At 38.9% G+C, this 17559-nt stretch overlaps 2 protein-coding genes across 4 annotated transcripts in view; one reads left to right on the forward strand and one right to left on the reverse strand.

Moving 5' to 3' along the window:
• The window catches only part of tmem248 (transmembrane protein 248), an 18354-nt gene extending 12699 nt beyond the window's left edge, over positions 1–5655 (reverse strand). For 2 of the 3 annotated variants that reach the window (XM_026183148.1, XM_026183146.1), the window contains exons 1-2: positions 5571–5655; positions 173–331 (exon numbers count right to left, since the gene is read on the reverse strand). In XM_026183148.1, coding sequence (XP_026038933.1) covers positions 173–331; positions 5571–5627 — 216 coding nt within the window. In that variant the 5' untranslated portion in view covers positions 5628–5655. Of the gene's footprint in view, positions 1–172; positions 332–2033; positions 2405–5570 lie in introns of those variants that run through there. The other variant, XM_026183147.1, reaches the window with a different exon arrangement.
• Positions 5018–17559, forward strand: part of lig3 (ligase III, DNA, ATP-dependent) — a 19520-nt gene continuing 6978 nt past the window's right edge. The window contains exons 1-11 of the mRNA XM_026183145.1: positions 5018–5416; positions 7036–7616; positions 8753–8881; positions 9584–9802; positions 9910–10061; positions 10188–10354; positions 11086–11163; positions 11985–12153; positions 14245–14400; positions 15348–15479; positions 15596–15675. Of these exons, the coding sequence (XP_026038930.1) occupies positions 7064–7616; positions 8753–8881; positions 9584–9802; positions 9910–10061; positions 10188–10354; positions 11086–11163; positions 11985–12153; positions 14245–14400; positions 15348–15479; positions 15596–15675 (1835 nt within the window). The 5' untranslated portion in view covers positions 5018–5416; positions 7036–7063. The remainder of the gene's footprint in view (positions 5417–7035; positions 7617–8752; positions 8882–9583; positions 9803–9909; positions 10062–10187; positions 10355–11085; positions 11164–11984; positions 12154–14244; positions 14401–15347; positions 15480–15595; positions 15676–17559) is intronic.

Genomic DNA, 17559 nt, shown 5'->3' on the forward strand with positions numbered 1-17559 from the left:
TGTAGTGCAGTTGAAGCATGGTTTTAATAAAAGAAAAAAAAATGCACCCTTTAGTTATAAAGCAGGCAACAAAGGCCACCACCTGACATTCAGCATTAGCAGTGATCACACTTTACCATTTTAGGACCACATAATTTCATCTACTTCAAAAAACTGCACGGGTGTGCCTTACCTCGGTTAACTCTGGAGACTTGATCTCTTTAATCTTGAAGAAATAACCGATGGTCAGGAAGGCGATGGCCACTGCACTTACACTGATCATAAAAATGACCAGAGGTGGACGGTTGTTGATGTAGCTTCTCAGGTTCTCTATAGGATTTAACAAGTACACCTGCACACAGACAAGCACAGATTAGCTAATATTTAAGTATGAGAGAGAGTGTGACTTGCTTTGCATCGAGGTTTGCACTAAGAGACAAACCCAACTTAAATGACTGATACAAGGCATATGAGCATACGTGTCACTCACGATGACAAAGTGATGCATTAAATGCTTTAAACACAGCATTAGCAGTGATCACAGTTTCAAATGAAGAAAAAAAAAAAAAAGACGTTTGCTTTAGAGTCCAGTTTAAGATTGTTGCTGTTTAGTCTGTGCACAAATATGCTGGGCTCACACTTAAATCTACCTTTAAAAATTATGCTTCAGAGTTACTCTGCACCATACAATTACATTGTCTGAAATTTAAGCAAATGAGGCCATCTCTGGCAGACAGTTCGCCACCAGAGTCATAAGTAGTGAAGCATTCTAGGCAAACCACATTTAGATGATCTGTCTTGTATTAAAACCAGATTCTTTGATCCATAGTGGTCAAAACATTTATAATTCTTTATTCAATCATCTTCCGGAAGAGAGAGAGCCCTGCACAGCCCAAAGGCAGTTGCAGGATCTCTAACATTAGAATCTAAGAATGTCTCACATATAGGTGTTATTTTGGTACTTTACACATCACACATAGGGAAGCATAGGGAAGTGAATACTTAAATTACCAGTTGTAATAAAGTAATGTGCTACATATTTCAACCAATTTCAAACACGCCAACTCTGCAATCACACTTAACTTATGATTATGGTTTATTGTGTATTTTGTTGTACAACTGTGCATCATATAAATACTGCGTATCATCAGCATGAAATAACACTAAAAAAAATTATTCAGCATTGTATCTGGTTAAGACCCACTGATACAGTTCATCATATTCGGATAATAAACTAAGACGGAATTAATGTTGTTAAATGACACCGGAGTCAAATCAGACTGGTATACACAAATTGCCCACAGGTTCTTCGAAAACGGCACTTAACTGGTTCAGCAAGTTGCTTTGGCTGTGGAATTATTTAAACAGGACATTTAGCAGCAGAGCTACCTTTAAAAAAAAAAAAAATCCTCTCACTCAATCAAATAAAACTTTGAAAATTGCACTGATGCTTTGGAACAGAGTGTATATATATATATATATATATATATATATATATATATACACACCCAGTCAGATGGAACTATGCAGGCAATATGCTCACGGCCTTTGACATGATGTTTACCACGATGAGGAACTAAGATAAACCGTTGGCTCAAATAATTACAGCACCTCTACATCATTCAAGGATCCCGTGTGAGCTTTTTATGCATGTTTATTGAACTCATTGCCCTGTACCGAGTATGCAGTACAGTAAGCAAGGACATTTCCGCGTATTTGCTGGAGCCATGTGACTTTATCGTTCTCTAAAGTTGTCAAAACATCCAACTGTATACTGAAATATTTCAAAGAATTAATGCAAAATGTTGATGCAACAGAATTGGGAAGATAGTGTGAACATCTAATTCTACAATTAACGCCCTACCAGAAGAAACCGTCGATAATATGACAGAAAATCGTTTAAAACTGCAGACGTGCGTTAATTCAGCCCTGTGTTTAAACGACAGGCAGGTGACAAGCTCTCGGTAACATACTACGACTCGGGTCGCTAGCTACCTCGACAAAGTGACAAAGCTGGCTAAATTAGATGGAAAGCACGCACAAGCTGTCCTTACCATTTTTCCCGTGTGTTCCTCTGACGGATGCTAGCTGGAAGGTTCGTTTCGGTATCACAATAACAAGGCAGCTAGCTCTCTGCGAAGCTAGCCTGTGCTGCTAGCTTACTCGCTTTCCTGAAGCTAGTCCCTGCTGAATATCCCGCGGAACAGCAAAAATCGGTGTTCGCTTGAGACAGCCGGGCTTTCAGCACACCAAACACCGTGTGTACTGCTTCCCATTCTTTGCTCTATAGCTCACCGCTGCACTAATGAGAAGTATTTTTTCTCGTACAGCCTGGAACAACGTCAATGTCTCCGGGTCCTCCCTCTGCCGACATATCGTCCGCGCCCCCGCACTGCGTAGTAAAAACGTCGCACCGCACCGCCGCCGTCGCGTTATTTTCATAGAACCTGCGCCTGAAAATAGACGTCAGTACGTCGGTGATGCGCAGGCTTACGTAATTTACGTAGAGTACAAGCGATTTTGCAGCGTTAAGGTACCATAGGAAACGAAAGGTTTGAAACGGAACGTCTGACGTTTTCTTTTTTCTTCTTTCTTTTGTCATGTTTCCAAATGTCCCATTGTAAAGGGTTGAAAAGTCGTAAAAAACTGATCCGTTATTTATGTTATGTATTTACGAAAACCAAATAATAAACCATCAAGAAAATAGCTTGTTCCAACTCAGGCATCAAAGGTACACCTTTAGTAAGATATTTTATTGGCGTCTGTCATGCAAGTATTGGTACAACTAATACTCTAAAACCTGAAAAAGTCAATATTAATATTGTTTAACTTATATTACCATCAAAATAAGCCCTACTTTTTAATAGACACACATTTTGCTTTGTTCTTTAAAAAAAAAAAAAAGTTTTCAGCACTTATTTTCAAATCTTTGCTCAAATACACTATTGTGGGCTAATAAAAACATTTAACTGTTACGGTAACAGGGCTAAAATTAGAGTAACGGGGTTGCACAAGATAACAGGTTGAATTGATATATTTCATTTTAGATGTAGAGTCGTGGCATATAACAAATAAATACTCAGAAAAGCAGAATGTTTTATTTTTGTTGGGGTTTTTTTTTATGTTTGGAATGTTTGATTTAAGCTGGGAAGCCTCCAAGCCCTCGCCTCACGCTACGCTGAAAAGGATAAACAGAAGAGAATGTTTGATTTATATGTTCGGTCTACCGTTGACTTTTTAAAATATGTTGAACAGTGGTTCAACAATCAGACACAAAATCAGAATAAAAACGTGGATTTATAACTTATTTGAATAATAACATTTGAAATACAATTTAGTGATCACGAAGCTGGAACAAGAGAAAATAGTTTTAAGAGACATTTTGCATTTTAATTAATATTTTGTATAATTACACCTGTCTCAGGACAGGTGTCATTTACACACCAAATATATGTTTTAGTATTTTCTGCATGGATTAGTCTTAAATTCGTGCCTGGACAGAAAATATACTGCCTCCTGCAGTTCAGCCTTAGGCGCAGCAGAGGTCGCTAAAGGACTAGAAACTCCTGTTTCTAGCCAAAACAAGCTTTTCAGTTTTCGCAAATATGGCAAATGCAGTTGGCCAGAACTGAAATAAATCGCTTTTTACATGCTTTCGTTTATCTTACAGCAAAGTCAAGTTTGCCCATAAAGCGCTACTGTTTTGCTAAAGCAGTTGATCCTGTAAAGGATTTACGACAAGGTAAACTCGTTGATGGCACACGTTGAGAAGCGATGGAGGTTACAAACGGTGTTAAACCAAAAGACGAACTTGCACATGTGTATTTATTTATTTATTTATTTTTTAAAGCGGCTGGTGCTTGAAAAATGACTGCTACCAGAAGCCTGTTGCTGAATGGATCTTTTCCCCATAACTGCAGTTTGCAGCCTATCAACTTAGCAACTACTCCAGAAATTACACATCATTTCCATAAACAGAGAACATTGACCTAGGCCTCTAAACACAACTTCTCAACACACAGATCTTACATATGGAACAATAAAGTTATTCAACTAAAACACAAAATTATTTTAATCCAGAAATGGATCATCTACAATGATGTCATCCAAGTTCGAAGATAGAATCAGAATCAGAAAGGGTTTTATTGCCAAATGTTGAGCAGGTTTACAACATTAGGAAATTGCTGCGGTACTTAGTGCAAACATACTGTCAGACAACGCTTACATAAACATAAAAATTAAAATTAAAATGTGTGCTTCCTGAAGTCCACAGTCCATAGGTTGTTATCTTATAATGAATTCCATGTTACAAATATAGAACATGGACCAGACATATCAGACAAATACTGCATTGTGACTAAAATAATAATAATAATAATAATAATACTTTAAAATAGCAATAGTAATTTAAAGCCTGGGAAGGTTTAAACTGAATATTGATTATTTCTGTGATTTAAATAAATAAACTATTTCTCATTTATTTTGTTAGTATATGTATTCCAAAATATGCGGGATTAATGTGCAATAGTTTTTAATTAAAAAAACAAAACAAAAAACAGGTAAAATGCCCATGTTTTGTGATACAGCTGTTTTATTTTGTGAACATTTGTTTTCTAGCGAAGTTTCTGATAATTCTGGGGACGTTTCATGTAGGAAAAATAAAATTAATTTAAAAAAATGTTGGTATATTTTTAATGGATATCATTCTTTAGTTTTAGCATAGATGAGATTCGAAAACTAAAACGGCGGCAACGACCCTAACAGTACTTGATATGTATAAAATTATTGACTAATCAAAGCAAATCGAATGCAGAAGAAACTTTGGTGCGATCTCTATCACAGTTTCCAAATATTATTATGTAATTTTTACTCTTTACCTCTCATTATTCTCTCATTATTACGTTTCAACTGTTCCCTGGAACTTTATTTACCTCTTTTTGAATGTAACTTTGGTAATATACTGTCATTGTTATTGATACGTTGCTGTTTATATTTGTTTAAATAAAGTTTTTGGAAAGGAAAAAAAGGCTGCAGCCCATGCTTCTTAGCCTACACACTAGCCCCTTTAGGATTGCTAGTTGTGTCAAGTTAATCGGGGTTAAGCAGAGAGTTTCCGGAAATGGTTGCTTGTCTTTTAAAATAAAGCGCGAAGTTTCCTTTTGGACACAAATTAGGGCACCTCTTACTATTTTTGTAAGAGGACGGTTTCTTGCAATTAGTACAACGGAGTTACATACGAGTCGTAAATAGTCGGAACTGTTCTCAATCGAACTACTACAGATTTCAGTACTTTTAGTTTTGCGGAGCCAAACCGGAAAGGCTTTGCATATTTAAATTGCAATTACGCTGACTTAACGTCGCTGGGCTGTTGGCTAACAACAATGAGGAGTGCTAGCAGTTTAAAGCGTCCTATTACCGTTTACTCGGCTTCTCTAAGGTACAGTACATAAACACGTGTAGCACTTTTAGTAGCATGTTAAAGTATTTGTGATAACTGGTGTGCAGTCTATTAAGTCGACGTGATAATTTCCTTCGAGCGTAGAACAAAGTGAGCATTGCTAATGCTAACGTTAGTGAGCATATCCACTTGCCTTCGTGTCAGCAAACTTACACGTCGGATGTTTTGGAGGTGCGCTTAACGTTAACATTTAAAAATGCACGTTTGTGTAACTGAATAGGCACGCTGTTTTTTTTTTTCTTTTTTCAAATATGCGTAAATATTAAAATAAGTCAACGTGTACTTTGTGTCTTTTCCAAAATCCTTTATTAGCCTTGAACTGAAAACATTGTGTTGCATTAAAGTCACTACAGTAAAGAATAAACAAGATAGAAAAACTGTCCAGTGACACTCTAGAGCACTTTGATACATCTGTGTTCGTTAATCCTTTAAATTTTAGCTGTTTGCCATTATTCCAAAGCTTATATATGACATGTAATAGTCTTTTACTTTTTTTGTTCTGTCCAACAGGGTAATCCGTGTGCTCTTTTGTTTTTTGTAGATTTGTGTTAGAGAATTGTAAGGTCATGTTTGTATGCATGGAGCATCCTGACCTTTTCCTTGTTTACTGCCTACTGAAATCTGTGTAATTTATCGTCGAAATGTAGGGCTTTTTTTTTTTTTACTTAAAAACTCTGAATGGAGCCACAGAAGATATTGGAGCCTTATAAAGAAGGCTACACAGCCCATTACTATAAGTCAGCCTATCAACGTTACTAATAGGTGGAGGAAACAAAATTATTTTCCCACATGCGGCTACTCTGCTGCAGCCTAGTTATGCTTATCTGGAACTGTTAGTATTTTCATTATGATAATGCCATTTGTATATAATTTTTGTAAGTGTTATTTTTTTAATCTATTTATTTTATTACCAACAAAAATTTTTGAAATGCAAAAGTAGCCTATTTTGACAATAAATAAAACGTATAACAACACAATAGCTTTAAAAGTAGTAAAACAAACAAAAAACGACCAGTCTAAGTTTCATTTTGTGGGCTTTTTTTGTTTGTTTTTCTGTTTGTTTTTTGGATTCGTAGTCCATTTCTTCAGGGATTGCTAATTGTTTTGTCAAAGCCACCTGGAGCCACAAGAGCGGGATCAAAGAGACTCATGTGGCTCCAGAGTCGCACTGATTTAGGTCAGCATTGCATGAAGTAATTCAGTTGTGTCGTTAAAAACATTTTTATATGAATTTTATGTAAGTGCTGAAATATTACAAATAATGTTTTGTCATACTGGCCCTACTAGCTTTCCATTTATCATTAATATTTTGGATTATACAACTATAAATTGTATTAAATTGCCTTAAAAAGGGATCCAATGTAATAAATTTGCCTTTATGAACCCTGCAGAAGCCCTGTGAATGTGCAGTGGGAAGCAATGTTAATGCCTAACTGGAATCAGGAAATTTACACTTGCAATGAATGCATAACATATTGCTGAGTCAGTGAACCTTTTATTAGAGCTGTTAGCATTAGGTTTTTTTTTAGTATATTGACGTACCTTGTATTTAAAAGAAAGCTGTGTCATTAACCATTATATCCTTTTGCTTTTTTTAGGTTCTGAACTGTTCATCATTGCAACTTAATGCAGAAAACTCTCATTTTATTGCTTCAAAAGACTATCTGCGTAGTCCTAAATCCCAGTGGAAAACTTGTTAGATGTCAGAAACACTTCAGGTTGTGTAGGGCCTTTTCTGTCTATTCATGTGCTGAGCGTCTACCTTTGTCTTTTCATGAGTTACATTTTACAAGGAAAATCTCTGCATTATCCTCGGTATCCCAAAAGCACAGTCTTCTCCCAAACTATCCTCCCTGGCTTTTCCTGCATCAAAGTTTCTCCAATCAGCCGGATATGGCAGATCAGAGGTTTCTCGTTGAATATGCCAAACGTGGCACAGCAGGATGTAAGAAATGCAAGGACAAAATCCAGAAGGGAATAGTGCGCATAGGCAAAGTTGTGCCAAACCCTTTCAGTGAGTCTGCAGGGGAGATGAAAGAGTGGTACCATGTGAAGTGTATATTCGAAAAGCTGGAAAGAGCCAGAGCCACCACGAAGAAGATCGAGGATATCACCGAGCTGGAGGGCTGGGAGGAATTACAGGATGCTGACAAGGAGATCATAAATAAACACGTTTCAGGTACAAAAGCCACTCAAAATGTAAATTTCACATTTTTAAAATGCTTTTTATGCAGAAAAATTGTCTGTGAACATACATTTATTGCATATTTAAACCCTTCTACTGCTCACAGGCAATATTTAAGCCTTGGCCAAAGGAAAATTTTACCCATTGTTGGAATCAGATCAAGCTCCTGTGTTCATAAAGTCAACAGTCAGTGAATCTCAGCTGCAGTGCACTTTTGATGTGACCTGATCTATTCTTGAAATTTCAATTCACAATCCCGCAAATCAGTTGAAGTGCAGCAGCTGACTGATATACTAGTAGTATTGTGAATACATGTGGGATACTGACATGAAACCAGTGGTGTGGCTCACATCTTCCCGCCCAGTGTCAACTTACTTGTTGTACCCGTACAGATAATTAGATGGCCGTTCAGTGAAGGCATGGCAACATGTTTACTTAGTGTTTGTCAAGTGAAAGCTGCAATAATGTGTCAAAAATATTTGTCAGTAATTGACTCACCCATTTATTATATATTTATTTATAGTTAAACTGTCATTAGGGAAAATGAGATTTAATTTGGATTTATGCATCTATATTAAATCTATGCAGGAGCAAACCCCTTTGAAACTATGCTGTAACCTGATGTATGCCTTCCTGGAAATGTAACTGAACATTATTGTAATTGTGAATTGTTTTGATTTTTTTGTAATTGACTGGAAGACAGTGGATCAACTTGAAGCCAGAAACTCAACAGCTAGCATTTTGGTTGCAGTGCAAAAGAGACACAAGTATAAATGCTGTAAGCAGCGTTGGGTACTTGCATAGGTTGTGTATAGATTTAGGGCATACATGCAACTTGTGCTTTCTTTGCTTCTCTTGAGGAAAATGATTAATTTCCTGGTTTCCTTGTGTAGGCTGTTAAATGCAGGTTACAGGATAATGAACAAACAGCCATAAAGACTGTAGGCATGCCCTGGCTTATGTATTCATATAGCATTATACAGCAAACTCTTTGATATGTAGTCTTGTGACAGCTAGGTCCCATACACATCACTTATGTGTGATCTCACTAGTATATTGTCAACATTAAATAAATAAGTTAGGGCATCTCAGGTCTTCTTTCTTCTAAATCCACTCGCCTTGTCTTGCAGACTTGATGGCCAAAGTTAATGCAAGTCCAAAAAAGAAGGTGCAGGCCAAGTTGAACACCACCGGTCAGCTGATGGCTCCCCCCGCTGACCCATCTGTCAATGCGCCAAGGAAGTTTTCAGGCTTCACTGGTGAGTTATGTCGAAATTCAAGTCACTCAGAAAAAAGAAAAAACAGTCCTTATTAATTATTAATTTACACGCGTTAACATGCAAAGAATTCACAAGATAGTCACTAGCAGTTGTGTAAACCAAATACGCACATCACTTACATGCTTCTGGGTCTTTTGTATGCATAGAATGAATGTTGTCAACCTGCCAGGGACTGCAGGTGGAAATGAGCCTGTGAGGCTAAATCTGGCAGTTTTCCATAATGGACCTAAATGCATACGTTAATTAAATTAAATTAAAATGAAAACACTTTAGAAAAGTAAACAAACTTATGTGGGATCTTTAAAGCGGTTTTCTGTTAGTAGTTTCCCTTTGCAGCTTATAGCTCAATTACAGGTATCCACAAGTCAGCAAACTGAAGCAATAAACAGGTGGAAGCAAAACTGCTTTCATATTCCCAGTGGTGATGTAAGCCACCAGTAATAAACTGGATTGAATAGGCAGGGAAACTTGTGCACTACAGTCTGAGGGCCATGGCCAGAATAGGAATAAAAATAATATGAATGTGGCGTGCTCTGAAAACAATGGTTTCAGCCAGTATCAGTGTTGTAGAGAATTCGGGCTTAAGTACAAAGGCTGACATTTTTCAGAATCCACTCCGGCCCCTTCATAGTGATCAATAAATCATGGTCTCTGCACTGTTCCCCTTCACTCTCCTTACAGCAACAAAGGCTGGCAGTTCTAGCAGCAGCCCTGGGGCGTCCTCTTCCCCTGCCAAAGCCAGCCAAGGCAGCGCGCTGTCCACCCAGCTCTGTGACCCCCAGCACAAAGACTGCCTCTTCAGAGAGTTTCGCAAGCTCTGTGCCATGGTGGCCGAAAACAACAGCTACAATACAAAGACGCAGATTATTGAAAAGTTCCTCAGGAAGGGCACAAGTGGAGGTAGCTGTCTCTCTCTTATTTTTTTTCTACCTTTTTCTGTATATATACAAAATCCAGCACGTCATCTTTACATTTCTGTGAATTTTCTCCTTTGTCTTCCATCCTAGATAAGTTCCACGGCGATCTTTACCTGACTGTGAAATTGCTCCTGCCGGGTGTAGTGAAAAGCGTCTACAACCTCAATGACAAGCAGATTGTAAAACTCTTCAGCCGCATATTCAGGAGCAACCAGGATGACATGGTGCGCGATCTGGAGCAGGTCTGTCGTCCATAAATCGTCACTCTTACAGTATTTCGGTGTTCGAAGTGGACAGACCCTTAACACGAACGCAGAATTACAGGCTCTTGACATCGTGTCTGTTTTTGTTTCGTTTTTCCTTTTAAGGGTGACGTGTCTGAGACGGTGAGGATGTTCTTTGATGAGAGTAAATCATTTCCCCCAGCTGCCAAAAGTCTCCTTACCATCCAGGAAGTGGACGCATCCCTGACCCGACTTTCCCAGCTGACGAAGGAGGATGAGCAGCAGAACGAGCTGGAGGATATTGCCAAAAAGTAATAAAACACATAATCATTTTTTATATCAGTCAGGCTGAGTGTTAAAATGTTAAAAGATATGGTAATTCTTACAAATAACCCCAATAAGGCTGACCTTGGTGTTTGTAGCTGCACCTCTCCACGTTGACGTCTTTGCTTTACTGCCTGTAAAAGTTCCGATAGCTCCGTAGAAGCAGGAAGACGTACTTAGAGGTTCCATTTTCCAGTATTTATGGTACAATTATTTCCTTCCACTTATTATTTTTTTCTTATGGCTTTTTCTATTGCCTGCATTTGTGTACTTTTCCCTCCTTTCTCGATTGCCTGCCTCGGGCATGTCTAACACAAACGCGTACATTATCCCAAGATCTTTATTTGGCATTCTCCCCTCCGCTGCAGCAGACACCAGGCTATGTTTGTTTGTCATAAATTGCATCTTGCAAGCTGTAAACAGACATGGACATTATTTTTTTGCTGTACCAACTAAAGGGTTTGCTAGCATACTATAACATTAATAGGGCAAAGCAAGTAAAGTGAACTTGCAGTGCTCAAGTGTTCGTCTTTCAGCTGCCTCTAACGAAGCAGGTTCTTTCTGAGGTGTGTGCAGCTTCCATTATTCACTTTAAGGCATTTTAATCCAATCATTTTATATTTGTCATTTGTTTGCTTTTAGATTTCGTCTTCCCGAAATGTTGTAATGCTTCAGAATTTGCTTCACAGTAATAGTCTGAATTTTCCCTTCCCTACAGATGCACCAGTAATGACCTGAAATGCATCGTTCGCCTAATTAAGCACGATTTGAAGATGAACGCTGGTGCTAAACACGTGTAAGTATCTTTGGATTATTTAGTTATTCTCTTTGAACATGACAGAGGCAGGTTTATTTTACGCAAAGATGGAAAGTCTGAATAGTGAGGCAGTTGCTTTAAAGCTGCATTAAATCTGCATTCTCTCAAATGACCAGAAGAGGGCAGCTCGTCCAGTTTCAAAAAGTCACTGTGAAGAAGGTTATGGAAAAACTACCCTGTGACTCCCATCATCCGTGTTTCTGTTCTTAATCTCTCATTTCAATTAATTTTGATCACAGTAACATCATTTTTGTAAATTATGGTCCTCATTAGAGAGAAAAAAAGGACAAAAAAAAGTGCACACCAGGATTTTTGTGGCTGTTGGGCAACGTTATGGTGACTATGACCATCTTGTCTGTGTAATTTATGATCTTTACCAACCTTTCATTCTTTGTGGTCATAAATTATACATTTCAGGTAAAGATATGTGGGCTTCTGTAAAAATAAACGTAATAAATCAAGGCTACAGATGCACTGAAAAAGCACGATCCTTGATCCTACAATGAGGGCATCTGTTAGGCACTGTTATGCTGCGTGAAGGCATTTAGAGAGCAGGGGTGCGCAGTAATTTTCCCAAGGGGACCACATGACAAACTGGGACTGTTGTGAAGGACTTTACCAGTAATTTATAAAGAGACAAAATTAATATTGAGCAGAATTGAGTTCAGCTTATTGCTCGTCCCTGCCCTAGAGAGAAAGGACACTGCTGTGTTTTCTCAGTCAGATGCAGGCTGACCATCATGTGATCTGTGATTTTTATTTTTTTAATAGCAGCCTGTCATTGTTGCCTCTTTATGCAGCTTGGATGCAGTGGATCCAAACGCTTACGATGCCTTCAAGGCCTCGCGTAATCTGGGAGACGTGATTGAAAGGGTGTTAAAGAATCAGCAGGAGGTGTCCAATGGTTCAGGACCTAAGAAACTCCTCACTATCGAGGCCTCACTTATGACCCCCGTCCAGCCCATGTTGGTAAGGATTCCTAATAAAAAGTGTCAAATTATACAGTACAGATGCACATACACACGGTCTTTGTCTGCTTTTAATCTCCGAGTCTTCATGTGAATGCAAAGCTGAGGTGTTTGAACCACAGTGATGTAAAAAAAAAAAGAAAGAAGAAGAAGAAGCAGTCACATTTAAAAACTATGTGAGCTAATTCAACTTAATTAACTCAATTAGGGAATAGAGGATGTCTGTCATCTGACCTTTCTGACCTCATAAATCACACAAGACACACATGCACAGTACAAAATTAAAATATTTACATAAGTATTAGGATACTTTTCCCCAAGCAATGGCCTCATTTATTTTGCCGATTTATTACACGTGTCAGGGGACGGGACGGATGTTACCTGTGGAAATAAACCAGGATATAAATTAGGGATACAGACACGGTAACAAATTAAAAGAAAAAGTTAACCCCTGACCCCGGTGTGTGTTAGAGGGAAGTGACGATACAGATGAATATAAAGTTGCCTGGAGTGATCACCTTTAACCTGTGAGGAAGCAGCTCTAGCCTGGTGGGAGTGGTCTATAAGAGGATTGGGTTAATCAGGGGTTTGATGAAAATGATGTGGATCCTGTGCTGCAGCATTCACAGCCTTCAGATGTCAGCCTAAATGAACACCAGAATATGGTCACTGTGTCGTACTTTGGTCAAAGGCAGTGAAGTTGTCGTAGCGCAGGTGCTTGTTCGCATTTCGGTACTTCCACGTTTCTCTTTAAAATAGTCTAGACAAACATCTTGTTTGTAGATTGAGCTCTGAGCATGCCTCAAGGCTTCTGCAGCAGTAAATCTTGCAACTCGTACTTTTGTTTGCCGTGGTTCACTGCAAAAACATCACAATGTAGTGATTAGAGGTGTTAAATCTGATGTGTGCTCAAAGGCTTTGTGCAGTTCTGTATGCAAGGAAAAGATGTGGATTACAGAAAATCCTCAGTTTAGAAGGTCAGCTCTTCTGTCTGTCGTCATTCATCCTGAGCAAAAGTACTTTTCTGTGCAGCGGTCGTTAAGATGGCCATACATCAAGTCTAAACAAAGCAGTCCCAACTTCACACATTCACTGAGAGAACGACTGGCTATTCAGCTGAGTCACTCTGTCTGTTTGCAGCCTGCTTAAAGATTTAGCATGAGCCAAAGTTTACTTTATGTTAAGTTAAAATGTCTGAATATTTAGAGAATATATTGGTTTTTTTTGATGGTTTGTTACTCGACAGCCAGACACGCAGCAGCTGGATCCTACAGATAACTCTGCACTGCAGACACGTAACTGTCCCCAACCCATCCTGAAGTGCAAATATTAATTCAGCATGATTTAAAATGTGTTTTACAGACCATTAAATTGCACATTACACAGCGGCCCTTTAATTACACCAAATAAAAGAAAATGGAAATGCGCTGCAGCTATCCCCGCATCGCATTTTAGGTTACAAATGATTAGCACAGGCTGTTCTTTAACGATCCTCAGGCGAGCAACTTCGGTGTTATTAGTTTTAACTTTGTTCTCCTAACATGAGCTGGCAGAAGATGAAGCGCTAGATCGTCTTTCAGTGGATACAAAATAGTCATTTAGGTTGGTGTTGTGTAAATGAGTAGTCACTTTGAAGTCATGGCAATAATAAATAAATTTTGGCCATCTTCTGTCTGTCCACATCATGTAGTTGCCTGCAAAACTTCCTAATGATTAAAGAAATTCAAGGTTTTCTAATGAACCAGGTGTGCTGCTGAGGTTCCCAGCAACAGAAACCCTGAAAGATCCCAGGAGGAGACTTAAATGTCACCGTTTGCCCTCTTTTTGGCGTATACTGACATAAACTTAAGTTTTACAAAATTTCATCACCCTCGTGGTTTCGAACTTGGTGATTCTCACTGGATGTTTTTATTAATGGTCTCATATTGTGAAGGAAATTGTTGAATCTACTGTTAATCCTACATGATTGATAACCTTTTTTTCTTGTTTGTCTTCTTAAATTGGATCAACCTTGGGAAACCTTTCATGAAAAGTAAGTTCACATAAAGCAATTAGAACTTCAGAAACGATTGTTTCCTTGTTGTGGTTTCAGGCGGAGGCGTGTAAATCCATCGAGTACGCCATGAAGAAATGCCCCAACGGGATGTACTCTGAGATCAAGTACGATGGCGAGCGCGTGCAGGTCCACAAGAACGGAGACAACTTCAGCTACTTCAGTCGCAGCCTCAAACCAGTGCTGCCTCACAAAGTCAGTCTTATCGCGCACATGCACAGACAGCACAGATGCAAATGTGCGGGCTCCCGGTCCGTGAAGCTATTTACTGATTAATGTAACAATGCTCATCAGGATGCAGTGTGTTCAGGTTTGCCCCGGCAGGATTAGCAGCTTAAAGGTATTTTCCCAGCGTGAAATTCAGACATTTCCCACAGTGATTTTCCAGCATTTGCTTTCTCAGCATGATGCACAGAGACTTAAACGTGCAGGAATAAATAGCTCTGCATCATGTTCATTAGCCCTTTGAAATTGCTTCGGTGCACACAAAACGCACTTCACAACAATCATGAAGAAGAGGATGCCAAGCATGGCACAAGTTGGAAAAAGCCATGTAGCTCTTGTGCGTGATGTATACACACCATATTTTTCCAGGCTTCTCATGTGGAAGTGCAGCCTATGCTTTCTGAGGCATTTTAAAGCCTGGTACTTGTTTTTATGGTGTCTGCGGTCCACTTTTAGTCCTCTAGCCTGAAGGCTTCAGACATTTTGTCTTGAGTGACCGTCTTGTCATTGCAGCCCATCAGCCAAATGGCTAATTATGCAGCCTCAGCCGCTGTAATTAGGCAATTTATGTTAATGCTAGGTTAACATTCTGTGGGGGTGGGAATGGAGTCTAATTACAACAGTCCAAGGTACCTAATGTTCTTTATTCTGATGAATGATAACGGCAGAGAACTGTTTAGATCATCCCCCACAGTGTTATAAAAGAGGATGGTGGGTACAAGCCTGAACCACGAGCATCAAATGTCTCATTTGATCTTTGCTTTTTAAAACATTTTTTGGTTGAAAATAATGCACTTTATTAATGAAACCTATTGTTTTTACAGGTTTGTGCTTGTTGTAATAGTTGTTGTTGTCACATGGTATTTGTTTCCACTCAGTAACTGAGCTCCCTGTGTGTGTCTGTGTTGATGTTTCAGGTGGCCCATTTCAAAGAATACATCCCTCAGGCTTTTCCTGGTGGCCACAGCATGATACTGGATGCTGAAGTCCTCCTAATTGACACAAAGACCAGTAAACCCCTGCCCTTCGGGACCTTGGGTGTACACAAGGTGAGAACACTGCAGCCACTTTATGCTCTTTGTTTTGTCACACAGCTTTTTTTACTTTCTCCCTCTTGGCTTTCTTGTCACCCCACAAACCTTCCTCTCCTCTCCTCTCCCTTCAGAAAGCAGCCTTTCAAGACGCCAAGGTGTGCCTTTTTGTTTTTGACTGTATCTACTTCAATGGTGTGAGTCTCATGGAGAGGTAATGCTCTTTCAATCCATCCTTTGTCTCAGAAATGACTTTGCACTTCACTGTGCAGAGTAACCCCTTATGGGGATGATGCAAGCATGTCGTTTTTAACATTAATAGGCTGCTCTGTCCTTGTGGTTTGCTCACTCGCTGTTATGTGGTTAATTTGTGGTTTTATGGAAAGATTTCACTTTATTTGCAGTCCTTTTTTTCTAACGAAAGAAAATAATAACTTATTATCAGTACTCGAGCTTGTATGTCTGGAACAGGGGGACTTTGAAATGATTAATGAAGGACACTGAGGACCAGTCTTCAGCATCTAGTGACCTTCAAATTCACATCCACTTGAGCAAGAGTAGTTCATGTAACAGGGTGTCTGAGGATCCTTAAAAATCAAAATTAATTTATGCAAACCTCAGAACCAGAATCACATTTATTTCCAAGTGTTAACACAAACAAGTAATGTGACTTTGTGTAACAGTGGTGCAAAAGAAAAATATATAACGGCTACTTTCAGCTGCTCCCTTATATCGAAGGTAGCTGTAGAGCTAATTGGAAGGTTGGGGATTGATCCCTGCTTCAGTCTGCATGCCTAAGTATCCTCATACAAGATGCTGAGCCCCAGTTTGCTGTTCACTGTGTTCATCCAAGTATAAATGTGAGTGAATGTTTGATACAAAAGCACAAAATCATGCTTGTGTGCTCAGGTAGAGTTTGATTTGGTACATACTTTTTTTTTTTTTTATGCCTTCCACAAATGGATTTTTCTTCCTCGCAGGAACGAACCAGAGATCTTCAATTTGTTGGACAAATACTTAAGCTGTTCTTCTATAGAGGCACTATGAGAATATATAAATATAAATTTTCAAATGTATATGGAGTGCAGTGGAGTCCAATGTGCAAACGTTAATGGGCTGAATAAGCATAATGGTGTGTTAATGGAAAACAGTGATTATAAAGTGAATCAGTGGAGGAGGCTTTGTTGAGCAGTTCCGCTGCAGATGGAAAGAAGCTGCTGTTTGAATGCAGTGAAGTATTGATCCCGATGGGTTTGCAGCTTCCTGCCAGAGGGGAGTGACTCAAAAACTTTATGTCCAGGGTGAAGCCTAAACCATCCACTTCACTGGGCATGGAGCCATGGGCCTCTCTCTTCTGTGGAAACTTCAGTTCTTTACTTTAATGATTCGGCTTCAAATGTTCCTTTTTGATAAAGCTTAGAGTTATGGCTTGATCAAGTGACCTTGAATCCTTCCTTAGTTATGCTCCTTTGGGCACTGACTACTGGGGGACTTCCCAGAATGCACTGAGCACTTCTCCAATACTCCCTCCTGCCAGAGGGGATTGGCTCCAGAATCTGATTGCCTGGCATCAGAGAGTTCATAAAAAGGGACCTTTTATAAGTCATAACTAGCTTTGACTAATCACCTCTCTCTCATGGTGATATGAGCCCCGTGAGTTTACCCACAATGCACTTTTTTAATGCCCTCCTGTGTATTATCAGACAACAGATTAAACATCCAGACTTCCAGTGCTTATTTCCTCTAACTGTATATAATATAAGTTAAACGGTGAAGTTTTCCTATTAAAATTGTGACACATGTAATGATATTTATGCTCAGAGTTGCTCATAGAAATAATGGTATAAAGTATAAAGTTGATTTACACAGAGCTTAACTGTGTTTTCCACTCCTGAGAATTTCGTTGTACTTACTAAATTTATGAAGTTACTCTCAAAAAGTGCTGCACCCACCCTTAGATAATTCAAAGGCCTGTAACTGAGTGTTTTCGTAGTATAAAGGTAAAACTTTGAATGCCTTTATTGAATATACTTAAAGTTAAAAGAAGAAGCTTCTTTCAGCCGCTCCCTTATTCACAATGGACCGCCACAGCATAGGT

The sequence above is a fragment of the Astatotilapia calliptera genome, chromosome 10, assembly GCF_900246225.1.
Source record: "Astatotilapia calliptera chromosome 10, fAstCal1.2, whole genome shotgun sequence".
Taxonomy (NCBI): domain Eukaryota; kingdom Metazoa; phylum Chordata; class Actinopteri; order Cichliformes; family Cichlidae; genus Astatotilapia; species Astatotilapia calliptera.